This window comes from Vigna unguiculata, chromosome 5 (genome assembly GCF_037176805.1).
Source record: "Vigna unguiculata cultivar grain cowpea cultivar isolate G323 ecotype 2 chromosome 5, ASM3717680v1, whole genome shotgun sequence".
NCBI lineage: Eukaryota > Viridiplantae > Streptophyta > Magnoliopsida > Fabales > Fabaceae > Vigna > Vigna unguiculata.
In genome coordinates, this window is record NC_140796.1 from 5,729,745 (window position 1) to 5,753,202 (window position 23,458).

Below are 23,458 nucleotides of genomic sequence, written 5' to 3' on the forward strand. Positions count from 1 at the left end.
GTGTTACGTCATGTGAACAATGTCAAGCTGTACATTATGCCGTTATCGTTATCAATTTAAATAACGTTAACAAAAAAAGATAAAATTAAACATAATTTAATAAATCAAGGACCAAATTGAACGTGAAAACAAAAGATCAAATAGACTAAATTATATCAAAATAGAGACTAAATAGTATCTAAACCTAAGTTTTTATTAACAAAAACCTTAAATTCCACGTCAGTTTATTATGAGTATGAGGAAAATGTATATGTGAAAGATATTTAAGTTTTTATAAGCGAAAGATAAACAAGCAAACATAATTATTTAAGGTAAAATAAGATTTAGCACCGAAAGAAGATGTTCGAATTGCATACGTAGAAAGAAGCATAGTATTAGAATGGATGTTTTTGTTTGACATTAGCTTCAACACAAAATGATGTTTGGTTGTGAATTTCAACGAGACGCATAACTCGAGATGATGAATGAGGACAAAACAAGAAATGCAAAAAATAATTTGTGGTGACAAAGTTAAGGTAAAACGGTAATGAATAAAGTAAAAATAATTAAAATAAGTATCTTTTTGTATAATAATTGAGAACTAAAATGAAGACTTTATAAAGTTAAAATGTTAACGTGGCCCACATTAATAATATTAAGAAACAGTTTATTTTATAATTAGTGTTGTAGAGGAGTTAGTGGTTAGGTGTACTAAATGTTTCTATCTTAATCTAATTTCAATTTTGTTATTCTGCCACTTACCTATCAATTTTCCTTTCTTTTTATGTTAAAAATTTCAAAGATTAAATGTAAGATATTTATATCATAAGCTTTCTTTTAAAGTACACGTTTTTGTTTTTGTTTTTTCTTAGTTTTGAGAAAATGTAAAGCTGAAATGAATGGTCAATGATTGATTTGTGGGAAAATTTGTCTTTAATTATATTAAACTGAACTAAATTAATAATGGCATTTGACGGCTTAAGCACGCCATAATCACGAGTTAGAGTCAGAACTGGATTTAATTATACATATTTGAGCTTACTTCCAATCCATTATTATATTTATTACAGTTTTTTAAATGTAGTACATCGAATTAAAAAAATAATCATATATTCAAAATAATATTCTATGTGTTTATTTATTCTAGTTCTAATTTTGAACCAATGTTTTCTCTTACTTCTAAAACCATCAACTTGAATACTTTATAGTTTGAAAATTTTTAATATATAACTGTGTTTGGTTTCAAATAAGTAGGTGACACACCTCATCAAATTTTGAATATATATTTTTTTCTTTCTCTTTTCATCATTTTTTAAATCAAGCACGGAAATTAAATAAGATAATAATATTTTAATTTATTTATTTTTATTCACTTTTTGACTCATCATTTTAATTATCATTTAATTATTTATTTTGATTTTTTTAGTAAATTGATATAAAAGTGATTGGAATAATAAGTTTAAAATAAAAAAAAAAAGGATCCCAAAACGGCAATTATACTTTCTGCCAATCTCATAGCGTTAAGTTTAAAAAAGCAAAAATAATATTTTTAATTCAACGGAAAATTAAATGAGATCACAACTAAAATGTAAGAGATCAATGGGTACAGAAAATTAAAGAATAAAATTGTTGATAAATAAAATCAGAATACAAAAATTGCAAGAAAAAATAATCAAAACTACAGATTTTGTAAAATCTAGAAATCGAAATTATGTTCAATATATATATATATATATATATATATATATATAATTTTAATTTGCTATTAACGCTATGTAAATGTGTTCATGTGTTCTATTTGGTATTTACGTGTCTATTTTAATGTTTGAATTAATTTTTTTATTACCATGATTATACTAATATTATGTAAAAATAAAAGTCACAAACATTCTGAAAATACCAATTGTCACGCAAACATTTGATGATCTTTTTACAATAAATTAAATTATCTGAATGTCACATCTTATTCTCTCTCTATTTATTGATGTCATGATATCTTATATTGTTACTTCTTTATATAAGTTGACTTTGCTTGATGTTTCCAAATTTGTCATTATTTTTTAATAATTTTTTATATTGTAACATTTTTTCCGTCTAAAATAAAGAAAAATAATTATATGATGCCGGGATAAATGTAATGTTTTATTAGGTGTTTAATTTCTCAACAAGTAAAATTAGAATCGGTCTCTGAGTATTTATTTTTATATAATATTTAAAGTTTTTTATTTTTACTTGATATGAAATTTAGATTATGGATTTTTAACAAAAATAAATACGAAGTTTGTATAAAATAATAAAATAAATATATGTAATACTATATTACTTAAAATAAATATTATTTTTTCCTTATTTTTTAGATCTTTTATTTATATTTATAAAAGTTAGTCATTGCAATAATAATAATTAATAGGTAAACAACGTCCATTTATTAAAACTATATAACAATTTAGTAACGAATAAGAATGTAATAAAATAATGAACATAAGAGATTTTGTTTCCACCGAAAGAGTTAAATTTTGCCACTTATTTATATATGAGCATAGAAGTATTTATTTTCTTTCAATTTATTCCATAATATTTTTTTTATAAGGTACCCTTGAATTTAAAATGGGTTATAATATTGTTATCATTACTATTATTATTTACAAATTGTACGTACAGTGATGTATGATTGGTTGTTCGTTCTAATTGTCTTTGGTGTGGCATTATTTCATGGCTTCGCTTTTAAACAAAATCATTTAACTTTAGAAACAAATAAATAAATAACACTTTTTTATACTCTTATTTGTTGTTTGATTTCATGATCTTGTCTTATGTAATCAATCACAGGCCTACCTCTAACAATTTCGGTTAAAAGTGACCTAAAATTCAATCTACTTCACTTTAATTATTACGCATTAATTATGAGTGTAAAATATCCTCATTAAATAACAACTCATGCTTAGTATAAAAAATATATTATTTTTATGAAATTAAAAGCTATAAATTTAAAAACAGCACATACTTTTCTAAAAATACAAATACAATAATAACTAAATAAACTGAAACATATTTTCTCGTTATTTTTAAAATAAAAGAGAAAAACTACCATTTGTATTTAGAGAGGTGTTACACTTTATTTTACACATGAAAGCTAAAACTAATTTGGAAGACATAATTTGTTTTTAATGTTTTTTTTTCTTAAAAATATATTTATTGGGTATTCCTTTTTCATTAATTTGTTTTTAATATTTTGTTCGTTGGTACATCACCATTCTGATACCTTCACTTTACTTCCTTTTTTGGACTAAGCAACACTATTAAAATCACAAACAATCAATTGATCTCTAACAAATTATCATCAATACAGAAATATTATTATTATTTTTACTTTATAATAAAACTAAGACATAAGAATCTAACTATTAAGCAATCTTAATATCTTCCTTTCTTCTCGTGAAAAATCAATAAGCGTAAACAATAGTTTATAATGAAAAAAAAAATGGTTATTCAACTTAATATATTACTTATTATATATTAATCTAAAAAAAAAAGTCTAAAAACGCCATATACGTAACTATAAAAAATGGGTTTCCTGTAAAATAAAAATCTTATCTTATATATTAATTTACAATTAAACAATAATATAAGAAAATCATATTGGCAGTATATCTTGCTTAACTTATTTATATACTTATTACATCGCAAAATAAAATAATTTGACATAAATATAATTTTAGTAAAAGTCAACAAAACAAAATTATACTTTCTCCTTATGATGAAAGAGATTAATTGCAATCTAAAATTTAACAAGTATAAAGGTTGAATGTACTAATAAAAATAAAATAATTATTAAACATGAAATTTTGTAATCTAAAAATAATATAATTTTTGTACAGAAAAAAATGATATAATTTTAAGACATATTATAGTGTATTATTTTTATGTTTATTTTGAAATGAGTAGAGACAAAAAAAAAGAAAAGAAAGAAAAGTGTGAACAGAAGAGTAGTTATGAAGCCAAATATGGATGTGAATGTGTGAGCAAGGCATCATCATCTGCAATGATGACTTTGATAGATGCTGAAATTGAAAACAGAACAGAAAAATGGTGACACCTCAAAAAGACTAACATTTTCTTCCGTAGAAATTTACAACACAAACACAAAAGCTCTGCGTATGGGCCCACACACCTCTACCATATACTGTCGCAACTCTCACGTATTCTTCTTCCTCTTCTGCCAAACAAGGACATCGACACCACCAACAACAACGTTGTAAAAGTTCTCCCTTTCACTTTCCCAAAATCGCATAATAACCCTCTCTCTCTTCTTTCTGTCACTTTTTCTCAGTCTTTAATGGCTGCCCGCATAAAAATTCCGCGTTAAACAATCGTGGGTCGGTGGAAGTTAGCATTTTTCTTATCTTTTTGGTTGTCAAAAAGATACCCACTGAGAAAAGTCTTGTTTTTTTTTTCTTCTTTGGGGTAAAACTTGCTAGCAGTTTCAACCCCAACCATTGTTCTGTTGTGAGATTAGATTGTATCTTACCAAGTCATTCTTTTTTCTTTCTTTATTTTTAACTGGGGCTGAGGGAGAGTTTTGGTGATGGAGATTGGGTTCTGTTTTGGTGTGGAGTTTCAGTGAAAATGCTGTGCAAGAGTTTGCAGAATAGTGGAAGTTTTGGGGGGACAACTCCATGGTGACGTGTTTTTGTTGTTAACTGTGGCTTGGATGCTTCTGCACTGTGGTGGTTCAGTGGCGGAAGAAGATAAATGCACTGTTGATTTTATTCATGATTCTCTTATGCAGCAATTATGGAGCTCTGCTTGAATCAGTGATTGTGGGATATGGATTTGACAGTTCTGGGGCCAAGATTTTGTGTGTTTGAAGCTTTTATATATTATCAAACTTTTTCAATACGTTTAATCATTCAACTTTCTTTTTCCTCTGTTGGAAGAAAGGGAGGATTCACTGAATAAGGGTGGCTAGGTGTCTCCATTCCCCCTCCCTTTTTTTTTTCCTTTACGGGAAGAGTGGACTGGAATTTTCAGCTTTTTTTGTAGAACCTGTTCTTCACTATGGTCCATGCATGAAGAAAGAAGGCATTGATACCTTTCCCTCCAAAGAAATCTTATATTGCTTCTGTGAGATTCACTCAGTTGAGAAACTTGTAGGAGTGAGAGTCTAAAAGAACCTGAATAATAGGTACTTATTTTCCTATAATTTTTTAAGTTTTTCTTACACGCCTTGAGCATTAAATCAAGTTGCATATTCTTCTGTTTCCACTGAAAACCCAGCTTTCTGTGCTGTAAGAGGAGTTCATGATTCAGATGATCAATCCTGTGACTCCGTTTCTTTTTCTTTGGCGAAACTGTGTGAGTGAGTTTAATCATGGTGAATAACATCCCTGAGAATTTGCTTTTAACTTAGCCGACACTGTTTTTCTCTTGTTAGGGAGTTGTGCTAGAGCCATCAATCAAGTCACGCAAGATTATAACTATGAGGAGTTTTGTATGAACATAGGCAACATAAGATCAATATTGCGTTATTAGCATCCTGAGAAAAGGAAAAAGAGGAAAGAAGGAAGTCAACTGTGGCAATCGTTATGGCTAAGAGGTCACAAAGATTCCCTGTGAATTATGAGAAAGACCAGTCAGGATGTATGTGGGGTTTTATTAGTATATTTGATTTTCGTCATGCTCGATTTACTCGGAAGTTGATAGCAGATAAGAGGCATGCAAGCAAGCATGCTTTTGGTAAGAAATTTTTTAACATCTAAATTTTTACTTCCAAAATTGATTTCTTTCCATTGTTTGTGTTTTATATATTCGTGGGGAGAGTTTCTAAATTCTATGTGCTAAATGTATAACAAAATGTACTTATGCTGAATAATTTGGAGGGTAAAAAATTGAATATCCTTCTGTGCAATTTTATATGTCTTTTCTACAGTTATGTTTGTTAACAAATCTTTCATCATAGTATGTTCTTTGTGTATAATTATCTTATCTTTCAGCTGTTCTGATTAGTGGAAAAAAATCATAATAGTACTTGGATTTCATTCTGTTTTCTGCAGGTGCGGCTGCACTTACCAAGAACAAGTTTGAAGTGCTGAGCAATTTGGATGAAAACTATGAAGGCAATTTTGTAAGTCTGTCTATCCACATGCATTTTCTCAAATCTTGTGTTTTTTTATTCTCTTGTTTTCAGCCTAAAAGTTGAAGTTTGATTACTTTAAAATTTGCAAAATTCTGAAGTAACACTAGGTTATCTGCAATTTGCTAACAGTATGTAACAGTATGTCTTGTGGTGGTATTGCTATATCATATGTTTCAGGACAGGGGAGAGAGTAAGAGACTAACACTGACAACTGATGCTGAAAAGCTTAGTGTGAAGAAACTTATAGAAGAAGAAATGATCACTGACCAAGATGAAATAAAGGATCAAGGTAACGCGGAAATGGAATCAAAGCAATCCAGATTAGGGTGTAACGACCCCCAGAAGAAAGATTCCAAAAGAAAGAAGAAATCTCGCAAGAAAAGCCATGATTTGAATTCAGATGCAACCTTGAAATCAGAGTTTTCACATAAGCAGCATTCAAGGGAGCAGTCAAAAGATACTATAGATTTGGAAAAAATAATGGATGATTTTTGTCATGTTGAAGCTGCTTGTTCCATGATGTTTGACAATGATGGCAAAATTGAAGCGCAGTCAAACCAAAAGAATGTTATGTCTGAAAACCTTGCTAATGCAATCCATGAATTTATGAACCAGATGAAATTGAATGGGAAAGATCTGCATGAAGATGGACAATTCCTCAGCTCACGTGAACTCATGGAAGCACTTCAGGTTATAAGTTCAGATAAGCAATTGTTCCTTAAACTTTTACAAGATCCAAATTCGCACTTGCTGAAGTACATTCAGGAGTTGGAAAATGCTCCAGGGAGAGATGGCAAAGAATGCAGTTCACTTACTGCCTCCAACCGCTCTGAACTAGAACTTGTTAGTCTAAAACAAACTAGGGAGAATACCAACCGAAAGCATCTTAACTTTTTCAGGAAAAGGGGGAAGTCTCAATCAAAAGATCTGACAAATGAAAATGGGAAAACTGAGTTTTCAAATAGAATTGTCATTCTGAAACCTGCACTAACAGGCATGCAAATTTCTGAAAGTGAAAACAACCTTGCCTCATTGCTAGATTCTCGTGATGTTGCCCCTTACAAAGGTCCTTCTGTGAGAGTTGGTTCTCATTTTTCTCTTACAGAGATAAAAAGGAAACTGAAACATGCCATGGGCAAGGAGAGGCATGGAAACCCTGAAGTAGTCCCACGAAAGCTCCCTGTTGAACGTCAAAATAAGTTGCAAAGAGGCAAATGCAAAGATAATGCTGGAATGAGATCTCCTAATAAAGATCATTTCTTCATTGAAAAGGTTGCAAGACCAATGTTTGATGTTATGAAGGGAAACAGGACTGATACATTGAAAGACTCTGAAGTGAACGCAGAACAAGAAAGTGGTATTCCCAAGTTAAGTGCTTCTAACTTATATGTTGAGGCAAGGAAACATTTATGTGAGATGCTAGATAATGGTGATGAAAACACAAACATTTCAAGCAGGCAGATTCCCAAAACCCTTGGGAGAATACTTTCCCTTCCTGAGTACAACTTTTCACCTGTAGAAAGTCCTGGAAGGGATTTGGAGCATCATTCTGTGACTGCACAGGCAGTATCTTCTCCCTCAGGAAAAACTAGGGAAGTTAGTGAGGATATTTGCTCCCCAGAACCAGCAATCACAGTTGGTTTTCCAGCTCAGGAAACTAACAATTCAGAAGATAAGTCATGCGTTTGTGATGAAATCTCTAATAATAAAGTACAAGAAATTAAGCCAGTGTCAAATTTCTCCAATGGGGTTGGTCCTGTTGATACATCTGAAGTCTGTTGTCCTATTAGAGATGAGACAGTCACCGAAGGTACAATGTTTAACTTCAAAAGCTGTAGATGCTGTGATAAAATTTCAGTTTGTATGCATGATTATGCATGCTTATCTACATTTTTTTTCACTTATCATTTCTGAACTTTGATGCAGATAATGTTGAATCTGCAGAAGAGAAATATGTATTGGAATCAGATCCAAATGGCTTCATCTTAGGAAAGGACCAGAAAATTGATATCTCAGAAACTCCTGATGGTGCAAGATGTTCTGGATGTTTGCATCAGGTAATGTCACTTCCTACATTATACTTTTACGTAAGCAATAGAAATGTAGTCAAAGTTTTATAATGTTTCCTAAAGTTTTCTTCCACGGCCCCTACATTTATTGAAAGTCTAAACTATCATTTGGTTCTTTTACAGGATGAGGATTTAACAGAAGAGAACCAACTATCATCTCTACCGTCGTCTCCTCACTCTTCTATTTCTAAGAAAAATGAAGAGCTAGAATGCAGGATAGAGTTATCTGGGAGACCGAGTCCTGTATCTGTTCTTGATACATCATTTTCAGATGATGACTCTGCACACTCCACATGTCAACCTGGTAAGCATTCCTGCTCTACAGCCTCACAGGGCATCTATGGCTATGTTCTTAGTAGTTAAAGCTATATCTTAAAAACAAGACCTAGAAACTTTTTGTTACAGTTGTTCTATGTATCCAAACTCTAAACTAGAAGTAGGAATGGAAACAGGATTCTGGTTGCCAGGGTTCCAGAAATGTACTCTTCCTCTATATAATAAAATGTTACCAGTAAAATAGAAATTTTCATATCAATTAATTAAATTTTATCCTTATATAATGTTATCAATGTCATTTCTTGTTTATTTAGAATATGGTAAAGTGATTAAAATATTACAAAAAGTTGAATTTCTTCTTATCTAATACTAGTTCTTTTATCTTATTATAAATTACAACAACAAAATTAATAACTTAAAATGTTTCTTTATCCTTCGAGTATTTTTATTTCATTTCTGAAGTAAAATAATCTTTACGCTGATATTACATCTTTTTTAGTTTGCTTAAAAGTATTAATAAAATATGAAAGTTATTCACATATTGGATGAGAAAAAATGCTAGTTGATCTAGAAATAGTCAGTCTCAGATATTTGTATGGTTTCACATTCTTGTCCCTTTTATTCCCTACATATGAACAAAGTTGGAACTGTTTTAGATTGATCCACTAACCCTTTTGTTTGTCATATTAATTTTACTTATTTTCAGTTAACTTGCCAGTACAACCTCTACATATTCAATTTGAAGAACACGAGTCTTCTTCACCTGCAGAACAATTTGACACAGGAAAATATAGTTTTGGAGAAAATGAATTGATATATGACTACATCAAAGTTGTCTTGCATGCCTCTGGTTTGACAAGAGATCAGTTGTTGGTGAAATGCCTTACCTCTGACAAAATACTAGATCCTTCCCTCTTTGATCAGATAGAGTTCTTCTCCAACCTTCTTTGCCATGATCAGAAGCTCCTATTTGACTCTATCAATGAGGTTCTGATGGAGGTTTGTCAACATTATTTTGGGGTCTCACCTTGTGTTTCATTAGTAAATCCTTGCATGATGCCAGCTCCAAGTATGAAAAGGCTTACTTTCAAGGTCTGGGAAGGAGTGTGCTGGCATGTCCTTCCCTTGCCCCCACCACGCACTTTAGAGCAAATTGTTAAGAAAGACATGGCAAGAAAGGGATCTTGGATGGACCTTGAACTAGATGCTGAAACAATTGGTTTTGAAATGGGGGAGGCCATTCTTACTGAACTGATGGAAGACACAATTTTGAGCCTTGTGAGTGAAAGTTCTGTGAGTTTTTAATTTCAGTTGAAGGACAATTACAGCAACTTCCACATGGAAAAGACTACTCACTGTCTTCTGATCATACAAAGTTTAAAGGAATTCCTATGTGTGAGGTGGAATAGGAATTGATTAACAAGAACACTGGAGAGTTTTAGAGTTCTTCAAAGCATACTTGGGACTTTGGTACTGTTTCTTTTCATCCTACTAGACTAATTTGATATTTCGTAATATATTGTGAATGAGGATAGTCAAATAAGGTTCATGATATATTGTGAATGAGTATACTCAAATAAGGAACAAGAAGTAAATGGGGAGCCATTGGCAGTTGCTTCTTGCAAAAGTGAAAAATCTAGGCTTGTTTACTATGACAGACAAAGCAACAGGTGTGACTCATATCACCCATGGAAGGGTCAAAGGTGTTTGATTGTAGATTTTGTAAAGTTTGATTTGCTGATCCCATTAGAAGGTGTGTTATAATTTTGTTTGTATCATCTTTTGTATATTTGCTTTTTGGTTAACCTATTGATTTCACGAAGTTATAAAATAATGTACACTCAGCTTTTTGTGGTTTGCAAGGGAACTGAGCAGAAATATGAACGACATGCGACAACAAAAAAAATTAGGAAGCTGTCTGAATTATTTTTGTTCTTGCTTTTGCATATTTTCTTTCCTTACTTCAGTCGATAGATTTAGCTTTAATATTTCATTAATATCAACCGAATTCACGCTTTAGACATATTAGACAAAAACTTAAATCTGTATCTCAACATGGCAAGTATAGTTCTATCAATTAATTAAAGTACATTGGGTATGAATACTGATACTTCCTTGGTCTTTCGCATATATTAGTGGTTTATGGGTTCCAAAATGTTTTGCAAATTGAGGGTTTTAATTACGAGGTACCAAAAAAAGTTCACACACACAGAAGACATAAATTCTTCACTGAAAGTAGTGTCAAATTACACGTAAAAGTATATGTGCTCAACTGTCAAAAGGTTAATCAAGAAAAAATATGTATTAAGCCAAAATTCACACCAATGAACACAGTAGATTTTGTGCACCAAGCAAGAACATTATGGACAATAAATTGAGGATACACTAATGTGTCTCCCCCAACAAAAGACATCAATTCTTCACTGAAAGTAGTAGTATCAGATTACACGTAAAAGTATATATGCTCAACTGTGAAAAGGTTAATAAAGAAAAATATGTATGAAGCCAAAATTCCAACAAGGCAAATGCAAAATGTGACACTTTACAGCTTTGCAGCAAAAAAGAACTCATCAGTGAATGTCACTTCTGCTTCTTATTTCGCAACATAGATGAGGTCAAAGGTGCCGTTGCCTTCCTCTTAGCAAACGCATTAGTTCTGCTATCTAAGTCCTCGCTGTTTTCATCGTCATCTAAATCATCTCTCGCAGTAGTGGCAGACTCCTTAGCAATATTGGCTGCTTTTCTTTTTTCAGCAGTTAATTTGGCATACAACTTCTTTTCAACAGGGTCATCGGAAGGAACAAATTTTGTTTGGCGTGAAACTTTTGCACCTAGACCAAGCCTATAAAGTCGTGTAATGATATAACATAAGCAATATCTGTCATGACAAACAAACAAGTGCATCATAACAGAAGCGATAGATTTGCTACTGACCCGGAAGGTCTACTCTCTAAATCCGCATTTGTTCTATGATCATCAGCATCTTTGCTCATATTATTTACCCATAACTCGGCCTGCCAATCAGAATGGTTGAAGTTTAAGTACAAGCACCAAACTAACAATATTCTGATATAAAACAAGAGGAGCAAATCGTTCAGAAAGATGAAATCACTAGTACATATAATAAGTTCCAGTCTTTAACCAAGCTACTTTACTAACTAGTCACACACACGTCTAAAAAATGTTCATTGTTGTCATTGTAAGGTAATAATCTGCATGAATGAACATTAATACTGCATAAAACGATTTGACAACCACAAATTACAAATCGCAAGAGGCGTAAAAATTGCTTACCAATTTCAATGCCTTGTCCAACTTAACAATTTGGGGAACACCAGTTTTCTTGGATGTTTCTGTGACACTCATTTCAAGCTCTTGTCCCCTGTTTAATCGAAAAGAACGAATTAAGATACACTCATACTACCATATTTTAAATATTTGAAAACATGATATTTTTCTTAAAAAATTCTTATAAACATATGCTTTCTATTCTGACACTGATATTTGAGCCACTTACTTCCAATCCAACTGTTGATTCCCAACAACCCCGCATCTATTCAATACACTCATCCTAAGCTAGAATTGAAATTTATATAGCAGCAGCCACATGCATGCCTGTTTGTGTTCTATATTATCACTTATATCATACATAGTTACAACTATGCTACTTCAAATATAGAGTAGCAGAAGCAGATCCTGGTTTAATTTAAACTTGTAACATATATCACAGATTAAATACTAAAAACCGCCAATATTAACCTTAGGATTACCACAAGGTCTAAAACCATGAATGGCTCAAACAACCAGTACAAGAGCAAAGTGAAAACATGCCAAATTAAAACTATTCAGAATGTTTAACCCAATGTGTTAGAACCTTCTACACATTCTGTGCCTCGGCTCCAGCTCGAATCCCCAAAAGCTACAACCCACATCCCGTGTACCAGTCACCGCTCCAAGCCCTAATAGCTACAACTCACATCCTATGCCCCAACCCCTGGTATGAATCCTACAACCACCAAACCCCAACAGCTACATACTAGGTTAAATTGCTGGAATTGTTTGTTTGTAGGTGAGGAATTCTGCAGAACTCACCTGGGTAATAATTCCGTGGTTCAACGATTCCAATTTTCTTGCAAGTTTTTCTGCGTTTTGGGTGTTAATGTTGCCTGGTGTGTTCGCAACTATATTGAAAAAAAAAAAAAACTTTTCGACATAAGAAAAAAAAAAAAATTTGGACCATTTCTCGATTTGTGCGTGTCATCCTTGCGCAGGGGCCATGCTAATCTTCTCTGTATCGTTCCAATTTTATCGGATGTCCCCGAAGGGACAACAGCAGCGAGTAGGCGTGCGTTTTTAAACATGGAAGTTGTGACATGTTTGGACGATGTGGGACTTAAATGACAAAGGAAACACTTGAGGCAATGTTGGGCAGAAAGGCCCGAAGCAAAAACAAGAAGAATCTCTCAGTACAAAAATCAACGAAAGATCCGAATATTTAACTCATTTTTTCATTCAAGAATCGATTGTGAAGGTATAACTCATTAGCTTCGTAGTCTATGATGACTCTCTACTCGCTACACTGCACGCCTAACACTACTGATTTGAAATAGCACTTGGAGGAAAACTTGATAAGATAGTAAAGTACCACTTAGAAATCTAGTTATGAGTTTAAGTTTTAAGTTGTATAAAATTGAGAAAGTAGAATATTTTATAAAATAAATTTATTATCTTAAAATTTTGGAAGTTTAAGGTAGTGTCAATCCTTTATTTACAGATTTCATTAATGTTGTATTTTCTTAGTGAATCTTCTCTGTCTTAGATTTAACAAGTATGGGTTGAGTTCAATTAATAGTAAAATAATTGCGGAGGAAAAGATTGTTGCGAATTACACGATTGTCCCGTGATAAAAATCAGATGAGCCAAGTCATGACTAATGACCATAGTTTTTGGTCTAGTGATAATCGCTCTTATCACTAACCTTAAGGAATACACTTGATTATATATATTTAATTAAAAATGAAATACCTAGTCTTTATTAAAGAATTATTTTAGCCCGTGATTTGATTTGTTGAGAAAAAGAATAGGCGAAAAAAAAAAGATCAGAAAAATAATAAAATCCTTTTGTTATTTCTGTATAGTAATCTATTCTCTCAAGTAACAAAACATTGAAGAAAAGAAACGGTAAAATGTCAAGTAGAGTGCAGATTTACAAATGGATAGATATTCATTCTTTTGTCCACAAAAATGATATATTAAAAGAGAGAAAATGCATCTTTCTTCTTGTTTGTTCATGAGAATTGTGGATATTTTCTCCATACGAGCATTGATCAGCATTTTTTTTTGTCTGTATATTGTTCACTCAAGCTAAATGCTTAAAGGGTGTGAAAAATGTCTTCTCTCTGTTGCATCTAACAAAGATACACATATACAACTTAATATATTTTTTTTCATTTAGCGTCTTTCTTCATCCTAAGTAAACATATGATATGGTTTACAGAAGATAATTGGATGGAAAAAACAACAAACATCTCTATAGTTTCTAAACCTCTCGATTCCTCATTGATTTATCTACATAAAGAACATCCTCAATCCAAGCAACAACGTTGAATGCTAGGCTCTCCAAAACTCTAGAATAACTCTCTAGTACTGCTTTCCCTACATCCTGCAAAACATAATCACCATTCTTAGTCCATGATCCCAAAGTAAAAATATTTAGTACTGCTTCATGATCTTTCTCATTTTTTTAACAATTCCAATATAATGAATGACAATTTTCACCCAAAGTGAGTTAAATTTTGAAACTTATTTTCAGGAAAAAAAAAATGATTCTGTCATGGCCTTCTGCTATCTCTGAATGCTGCATAAATGTATTGGATCTTGCATAGTTTGCTTAACTTACTCGATTGTATTGGATCTTGCATGTGTCCAAAGAAGTTTGTGAAAGTTCAGGATATCTTTGCTTCAGGCAAAGCAACAGAGACTCAGCTCTCTCAGCTAAGGTGTAGTTTTTGTCCTTAGAATCTGTCTCTTCAATCAGATCCTTCACTTTGCTCCATGATGACTTTGAATGGCTCAGACAAGCCTTGCGTCTCCACGTGTACATTGATGACTCAACCCTGTCTGCTAACTCAAGTGCTTCACGTTCAGAACTTATTTTGAGACAGTCAAGAAGTTGTTCTGGTGAGAATTTCTCTGCACTGTTCATGTAGTGGTAAATCGATTCCCCTAGACTTGATCTTCCACTCTGAACACATTGAAAAGAGTGAAAGAAGAAAGATTAGAGTATACTCTCATTTTGGTAAAAGTGATGTGAATGCAACATGCAAACTATGCTTCTCCTGCATTAACTTAATCAGTTATGGAATCTTAATGATTGGTTTGAAGGAGATTAATAAAACTAATTCTGATTTGATTGCTATTAGTACCTTAATTGAAACTATATCATCCCGTTTTCTACATGTCTCGGCTGCTATTATTGGCTTCCATAAAAGGCTTATGAAATTTGACGATAAATTCCAAGACATTTGCTTTATGGGGTCACATTTAATTGAATCCTCAATCACTTGGCAATAGAATTTCAGCTGGAAAAAAACAGATGCAGACTTGTTAGAGATGTAGTTGTTTAGAGTTTACTTACTTACTTACTACTTGGTTGGAGATTAATTACTATTTGGTTAATTAGTTTCTACTTGGTTAATTAATCTAAATGGATTGATGTAGGTTTAGGTTTAGTGTAATCACCTTTTACTCATTCAATTTATCTTATATCTCTTCTAAACTTTCTTTCATAAGGAGACTCATTCTGAGATCTGAACTTTCAGAAACAGAAAAATATCATCTTTAACAATTACCAATGAGGACTAACCTTGGGAAGATTATCTATATAATTTTCCGGGATATCTATTTCTGCAAGAACATTGCTGTTTATTGCCATGGCAGCTTTATGGATTTGATTAGCACAATCCCTTTTCTCTATCAGATGTTTTTTTGACGTGTCAGAGAGGCCACCAGGAAGAACACAAGGAACTGGCAACCACCATTTCTCATCTTTCCTTGGAACAGTTCTTCGATTTGATGCCCCACGTGATCGATTTGAATTCCCTGGTATGTTCTCTGCATACCAAAATTCACTGTCCTGGAAACTGTCTAATATTTCCTGCAAAACAATGTTGTGTTCAAATTCAAGTCACAACGACAAAAACTGAGATGTTCTATGCAACAAGCAATTGAGGTTTGTCTTACTATGAGCATTGCATCAAGCTTCTGCAGTGCAGGGAGGTTGATGTAGATGTCTGACCTTGGCCTGCTTTTCATCATCTGAAAGAAAACGTTATATAGATTCAGAGATGATGCCAAAAAAGTTCCATTGAAGTTATGGTTATCATGTACCAAACCCACCTCAACAATTGTGCCATCTTCTAAATATTGTGCAGTTGGAGCAAATTCTTGTATGTACTCACACACTGATAAGAGAACCTTCATTTCCCTTTTCCACATAGCCTTCTTCTCTGGCTTTAATGGTTCCAACTTCAAACTTTGTCCGAATACAGTTGCTGCAGAATTCCCAGATCAAAACACATTCAAGGCCAATGAATTTCACAAACATATATGAGAAATGCTGCCAACTTTTAAACTCACAGGCTGGAACATTCTTTTCAATAAGCTTTAATACTATTGAGAAATGATACAGTAACAAAAATTACCATAGAGATTTGTAATGGCGTTTGAGATTGTAACTGCAGTGCAAACACCTTTCCCACTACCAGACATGTCTTCTCCCAGCAAAAGCTTTGCGAATCTTTCCTTCATCAGTTCAAGCTCGGCTAAATCGGACAAAAATTACGTCAATCACTTGTAGTATACTCATTCAAAGTGTCTAAAACATCACAAAAAGTTACAGAAGCAATGCAAATTGAAACCTACCTGAATCTAAGAGATCAGTGTCACCAAGTTTATCATCAATTGAATGCTTTCGCAGCTTCATTGAAAGAACATCTTTCTTAGTCTTCCACCGAGAAGGTGAAGGTTCACTGGCATAACTACTGTCATCTACAATCTCAGACTCTGAACTTGTCCAAGTTTGACAATATGCAAACGAATCTCGACTCATAGGGGAAAAAACAGTAGTATTGGAAGGTGAAGGGTGATAACCCACCTCAGAATTTTCATCGAAGTTTGATGCTTTATCCATCTTTGTTCAAAAATACGTGATGAACTTCTTCAACACCTACACATAAAGGTGAAGCCACACTATGAGATTAGCTTCTTCAACACCTGCACGTACTATATAGGATGTAAAAGCATCACATACAACTTAGCTTAAGGTATACAATTTCCATTGAAATCAAACTAAAGGTACAAAAGAGGGAAAAAGGGTGATCAAAAGAAAAAGCAGATTAATTTGAATGTTCTTGTCTTGTCCTGTTGAGACTCAAAATGGTTCACTGAAGAACGCAGCCAAAGGGTTGTGAGGAAAAATTAAAAAAGCAATGTTGGAGAACTTTCCGAGGGTGAAACTAACTGAAATTCAAAACTTCAAAGATAACGGTTGGCCATAAAGGAAGGGGGTCCCCAGCATTGTTTTCTGTGTAAGCTTTTAATGCGTTAGATTTGAATTTGAAGTTTAAACTATAACCAGTTAAACCAGGTTTTGAAACTGTTCCCTCCTTAGCGTTTGCACCTTTTTTCTTCTTCCATGAACAGTTTCCATGCAAAAAGAACAATTATTGGTGTTCTTCTGCTGTAATAATAAATTAATGATTGAATTGTCCAACTAAAAAGGACAGAACAAGTTGCAGAAATTGCCGAATTATTGCGTAGATTCAGAGGACAAATGCAAGGCTTTTACTATTTGAAAATCAAGCTAAGATCATATTCAGACATTTTGCTGCAGAGTTTTGTGCACAAAATTAAAAATTATAAAAATTGAAAGTTGCATCCAGATAATTGTGTGTGTATTTATTTTTTATAATTATATTTAAATAAAGCCAGATTGAAGTAGGAAAGGAATAATAAAAGGTTATTAATAATGTCAAAATATTTGACATTGGAGAGCCGTCTACATATATAATTTATAATTTCCTTTTAATAAGCAAAGTAAGAAGGCACAATATAAAATTATACAAAATTCTAAAATATTAGAAAATGGAAAGTCGTCTGCATATACTATTGTATGCATTTAAATAACCTTAATGAAGTGAGAAAGAAATAATCTAAAGTTATACAAAGTATCAAAATATTAAAGAAAACGGAAAGTTCGTTTGCATATACTTTTGTTTTTTGAGTTTGAAAACATTAGAAAAAGGAATGTCCTTTGGATCAACCAAGGTAGTCATAGGTTAAATAAATTACATAACCACTATTTCAGTTCAAAATTAATAAGAAATTACTGTGCTATTTGATTAGTTTTTTTGTTATATATTTCTAACAATACACTAAATTACTTAATTCAATTTATGAAAATAATAAAAAGTATTTTAATTTCTACTAAATGATAAGCATTTTATTTCTTGACATAACTCTCACTAAATAATACTCGCATGTTATTAAATTCATAATGTTATAAATCAGAATGTAAGTTTTAGAAAGAAAATTAATGAGTGTTTACTAATTTCAAAACGTGTTAAGAAATATATATGATATCATGATAAAATATAAACTTTAAATTTAATTTAATATTTTAAAATTAACTTATAAAATGAAATTTGTATATATTTATTGAATTTCTATTCATACTTTCAATCAAATAAAAGATTTAATAATTTTTTAATGACATTTCTATTAAACAACTAACCTAAAAAATTTGCTTGAATTAAGATTTCAGAAAAAAGTTTATCAATTATTAATTAAAATGTATAGTTGAATGTGAAGGACAAGAACCAAAAACAAGTTACAGCATTTAGACATTCAATTCTTTCGTGCATAGTGTGATTTTAACATGTACTTCTTGTTATCCTCAAATATATAATAATTACCATTATCTCTTCTAGCTGTGTGTATTAATAATATTGTTGCCAATTTTCTTTCTTGAAAAAATTTAGTAGAACTAAAGGGTATGAATAATAAATTTAAGACTATTAAAATTATTTAATCTTAAGGGCAGCTATAGTATGTTATAGTTTTTGGAGAAAATTAAAAATAATTTTGTTGAAGGCACCAAAACGTGCATCCCATTTCTCAGTGTCAGTTATGATTTTATACATGACTGCTGCTTCTTCATCAGCATCACCATTAATATATGTTTTCTTGCTCAATGTTAGAGTTCATAACAATCTTAAATACATTACATGCATTTTAAGGATCCATTTCTGTTATATTACTATATCAATGGTGGTCTTATTTGATATATTGAGTTGGTCTCTTTAATAATTTGTTCAATCCAAAATTAAATAATTATTTTCAACATTTCATATATATATATATATATATATATTTGTTTTATTGAGATAAATTAATAAATCAATTATAATTTTTTATACATAATTATTTTAGTAAGCAATATTTTTAGTTTATAAATTAACATTTAAATTGGTCATTATAGTGATTAATTATTTTTATTATTAAAATTAATATTTAAAATATAATTGTAATGACTAATTATTTTTATTATTAAAATTAATTTTAATCGGATATTTTAATAATTTATTCATAAAATGATACTAAAGTTTCTATCTTTATATTTTTACTATTTCATGATAAAATCTGTTGATAAACTATGTCAATAAATAATGTCAAAAACTGTCTGTAAAAAAGAAAAGAAAAAAAAAAAGAAGCAAAAGTAAATTGCAATAACCACTGGTAAATTTTACTAGTTGACAATTTCGTTTTTTCTTATGTGAATAACACATGTCTTTTAAATTGAAGACAAGAATTACATGCGCCTTTGCTATTTCTACTCCATTTTCATAATTTGTTGTTCGTATTTAATTGAAGCATTTTTTATTTTCGTTATTATTACACCCATTTTCACCTTTCGAGCCCCTCCTCTACTGCGATCCACTATCACTACTTTCAAACAACTTTCATTTTTTAGTTTTGTTTTATATATTGTCATTGTTTTATATTTTGTATGTAAATTACTTGCATTACAAATAAAAGAGTCTAAATTTTAGAATGATTTGATTAGGAAAAAATACAACAAAAAATTTGGTGCAACTTAAAACTTCATAATTTCGTAACTTTTTTATTCAAAACTCAAAAACACTATTTTCATATATCTTTTACAATAAAAAAAATCACATGGAATCAATTCAATAGTGGATTCGAGACATTTAAAAGTAAAAAAAAAAATCCCACTTTACATAAGTTTTTTATTTAATATTTCACGTGATTTAATGACACATTTATGAAAATTATCATCCCTACACTCTGATTATTTTATCATACGTTTTTAGAATTGATTTATAATTATACAAGCGAGATTTTAAATCAAATTGTTATTATTATTAAAATTATTTTATACATAGCATCATAATTAATGTAAAAAGTATCTCTTTGTGATGTATTTAAGTCAACCTAAAATATACAACATGGGTTTAAAAAAAAACTAACTCGATATGTCCTCTTTTAGCATTAATTGGTTTAGAATGTAAGATTTCTCTCACTTTGAACATAGACTGCATCTACATTAATTGTACTGCTGATTCATAATATTCAAAATATATGATAGAAAAAAGGTCGTTTTTTTTTTTAAGTATTGAATGCTCCAACTAACATAAACAAATTTAAATACTCCAAAAGACAAAAACAAGTTTAACTGCTCCAACGGGCACAACTAAATTTAATGTCTTGTGTAATGTAATACATTTAACAATTTTTTCAAAAAGTTGAGTATCCATTCTTCTTTTCATTTCATTTCTAGGGTAATGCTTTTAATATTTAAAAAAAATGATGTAGAATGAGGGAAAATGGACCCATTGAGAAAACTTATATTTTACTTAAATATATACTAGCGTCGCATCTGTAGGTACATATTTTTTAAATATGTATAAAATTATTTAGTAGGTGATGATAATGTAATGTTATTGAGTTAATATATAAAATAAAATTATTTATTAAAAATAAAGTAAAATATATAAGAAAATATGAGAGAATAACGATTGATAAATAAAGAAAAAGAGAAGAAGCAAAAATAGACCGATTTATAAAAAAACTTATAAAAGTAATGGTTAATTTTCAAAAATTAAATAAATAATTATATTTCAAAGGATAAAATTGGTATTTTGAAATGTGGACACAAAAGAAGAAATCCTCCTTATATATATATATATATATATATATATATATATATATATTAATTATTGTTTGAAAAAAGTTATTTTAGATAATATACATTTAATAAAGGTTGTAAAATAAAAAAAAAAAAATACTATGACTCCCCTCCCATTTTTTAACTCTAAGGGTGGACAAAAAATCCAATTTTTATGATCTAATCTATTTTTTCTATGATCCATCCATTTAATATTCATTCTATTAAAAATCCAATCCATTTAAAATTTATTTTATTGGATCTGGATATCAATCTAATATACATTTTATATATTTTATGGATTGGATATCCATTCTCGAAATCTATATTTTCAAAATGGATAATCCAAAATATCCAATCCAAATTTTTACTTTATATTTTTTGTTAGGTTAGGCTAAAGGTTGAGACGGACTAGCCTATATTTAGTCGTATTTGATTGAGTTGGCGTGACCCTATACAAAATTTGGTCGAATTAGGCCAAATTCTGTCAAGTCGGTCCCGATCGAGATTTGACCCAGTTGGTCATAGACAAAATTTGGAAGTATTCGGCCAAATTTGTCAAATTCTTTGGTGTGAGCCCTATGGATGCAAATTTGGATCCACATCCATTATTTGGATCCAAAATGGATGTGGATTAGATTTTCGATAGAGCTGACACCATAGAATTTAGTAGATTTTTTGTCGAGGCTAACGAGGCCAAATTTCAGCATGGGATGAATGACTTTCGAATGAATTTCGATCGGGGACGACGTGACCAAATTTGGGCTAAGGTCGACTCGACAAAATTTCAGGCAAGATCGACTTGACTGGATTCGACTAAATTTTGGCCAGGGTCAATTTTTCCTAATACGACAAAATTTTGGCGTATGACGTGAGACGTGAGACGTAGGACGTAGGACGTGGGACGTGAGGCGTGTGACGTAGGACATGAGACGTGAGACGTGAGACGTGGGATGTGGGACATGGGACGTGGGATGTGAGACGTGAGACGTGACAGATGTGAGAAACGTGACACGTGAGACGTGAGACATGAGAGACGTGAGACGTGAGAGACGTGCTACGTGCGATGTGAGACTTGAGACGTGAGACGAGAGACGTGACACGTGACACGTGAGTGACACGTGGGATGTGAAACGCGAGAGACGTGGGACGTGTAACGTGATATGTGAGACGTGAGACGTGGAATGTGGGACGTGGACGTGAGACGAGAGACGAGAGACGTGAGAAGTGAGAGACGTGCGACGTGAGACGTGGGACGTGGGACGTGCGACGAGAGACGTGAGACGTGAGATGTGAGACGTGATACGTGGGGACGTGAGACGTGAGACGTGAGTGACACGTGAAACGTGAAACGTGAGAGACGTGGAACGTGGGACTTGCAACATGATATGTGAGACGTGAGACGTGGGACGTGAGACGTGGGACGTAGGACGTGGAACGTGGGACGTGGGACGTGGGATGTGGGACGTGGGACGTGGGATGTGGGACGTGGGACGTGATATGTGAGATGTGAGACGTGAGACGTGAGACATGGGACGTGGGACGTGGGACGTGGGACGTGGAACGTAGGACGTGGGATGTGGAACGTGGGACGTGGGACGTGAGATGTGAGACGTGAAACGTGACGTGAGACGTGGAATGTGGGACGTGAGACGTGATACATGGGACGTGAAATGTGACAGATGTGAGAAACGTGGGACGTGGGACGTGAGACGAAAGACGTGAGACGTGAGACGTGAGATGAGAGACATAAGACGAGAGATTTGAGACGTGAGACGTGAAACCTAAATCCCGAGACGTGAGATGTAAGACGTGAGACGTCCGTAAACACTAAACCTTGAAATTTTTATTCATAAACTTTAAACTTACAATTTAATTAAAAATTTTAGAAGTTTAATAAAAGAATTGTTAATGTATCCATAAATTTGTAGTAACAAATTTAAATTATACTCTTGTACAAAAATGTGTTAATAGAAAGAGATTAAATATATATAAAAGTGAAAGAATAAAAATATGAGGGTAAAAATAATAATTAATGTTTATTTAACACATAAAAATAAAAATTATGAGGATAACAACAATAATTTATATTTATTAAACTCTTAAATGAGCGGATGGAAGCAGAGGATGATCTGAAAAGTTAAACTACGGATGGACAAAAAATCTAATTTTCATGATCCAATCTATTTTTGCTATGATCCAATCCATTTAATATTTATTTTATTAAAAATCCAATCCATTTTATTGGATATGGATATCAATTTGATCTACATTTTATATATTTTATGGATTGTATATCCATACTCTAAATCTAGATTTTCAAAATGGATAATCTAAAATATCCAATCCAAATTTTCAGTTTATATTTTTGGTTAGGTTAGGCTAAAGGTTGAGAAGGACTAGCCCAAATTTAGTCGTATTTGATTGAGTTTGTGTGACCCTATACAAAATTTGACTGAATTAGGCCAAATTCTGTCAAGTCGGTCCTGATCAAAATTTGGCCCAACTTGTCCTGGACGAATTTTGGAAGTATTCGGTTGAGTTCACCCCGACCCAAATTTGACTACATTGGGCTGAGTCGACCTAGACAAAATTTTACCGTATTCGGTCGAACAACCGCGACCAAAATTTGGTCGTATTTAGCCTAGTTGGCTCCAGTCAAAATTCGGTCGAATTCAATCGAGTTGGCCCCGATTGAGATTTGGCCGAGTCGGCCCTGGCCCAAATTTGGTCGTATTCGGCTGAGACGGC

At 32.0% G+C, this 23,458-nt stretch overlaps 3 protein-coding genes and 1 non-coding gene across 11 annotated transcripts; 1 reads left to right on the top strand and 3 right to left on the bottom strand.

Annotated features, from left to right (window-relative positions):
- Positions 1-4,105: 4,105 nt before the first annotated feature.
- On the top strand, positions 4,106-10,394 carry TRM13 (Phosphatidylinositol N-acetyglucosaminlytransferase subunit P-like protein). Its single transcript, XM_028073131.2, has 7 exons — positions 4,106-5,164; positions 5,414-5,715; positions 6,033-6,103; positions 6,293-7,925; positions 8,042-8,172; positions 8,308-8,488; positions 9,167-10,394. The coding sequence occupies exons 2-7, from the start codon at positions 5,565-5,567 to the stop codon at positions 9,763-9,765; spliced, it is 2,766 nt and encodes a 921-aa protein (XP_027928932.1). The 5' UTR covers positions 4,106-5,164; positions 5,414-5,564; the 3' UTR covers positions 9,766-10,394.
- Positions 10,395-10,738: 344 nt separating this feature from the next.
- Positions 10,739-12,830, bottom strand: LOC114184071 (uncharacterized). 2 transcript variants are annotated; one of them, XM_028071309.2, is made up of 4 exons: positions 12,553-12,830; positions 11,755-11,842; positions 11,395-11,474; positions 10,739-11,302 (listed from the first exon to the last, which is right to left on the bottom strand). In XM_028071309.2, exons 2-4 carry the CDS (start codon positions 11,824-11,826, stop codon positions 11,041-11,043), a joined length of 414 nt encoding a protein of 137 aa, XP_027927110.1. In that variant the 5' UTR covers positions 11,827-11,842; positions 12,553-12,830; the 3' UTR covers positions 10,739-11,040. The 2 variants fall into 2 exon arrangements, with proteins under 2 accessions (XP_027927110.1, XP_085530156.1); XM_085674030.1 differs by lacking the exon at positions 12,553-12,830 and adding an exon at positions 12,335-12,488.
- On the bottom strand, positions 12,686-12,788 carry LOC114186419 (U6 spliceosomal RNA). Its single transcript, XR_003605076.1, has one exon. It is a non-coding gene; the product is annotated as a U6 spliceosomal RNA (small nuclear RNA).
- An 880-nt stretch (positions 12,831-13,710) lies between the features above and the next one.
- Positions 13,711-17,027, bottom strand: LOC114184029 (rop guanine nucleotide exchange factor 3-like). 7 transcript variants are annotated; one of them, XM_085674029.1, is made up of 10 exons: positions 16,772-17,026; positions 16,616-16,687; positions 16,384-16,438; positions 16,164-16,283; positions 15,859-16,013; positions 15,703-15,777; positions 15,326-15,616; positions 14,886-15,041; positions 14,360-14,704; positions 13,711-14,122 (listed from the first exon to the last, which is right to left on the bottom strand). In XM_085674029.1, exons 2-10 carry the CDS (start codon positions 16,649-16,651, stop codon positions 14,000-14,002), a joined length of 1,356 nt encoding a protein of 451 aa, XP_085530155.1. In that variant the 5' UTR covers positions 16,652-16,687; positions 16,772-17,026; the 3' UTR covers positions 13,711-13,999. The 7 variants fall into 7 exon arrangements, with proteins under 7 accessions (XP_085530155.1, XP_027927062.1, XP_027927061.1 ...); XM_028071261.2 differs by having other exon boundaries at positions 16,384-16,499; XM_028071260.2 differs by having other exon boundaries at positions 16,384-16,502.
- Between the last annotated feature and the right edge of the window lie 6,431 nt (positions 17,028-23,458).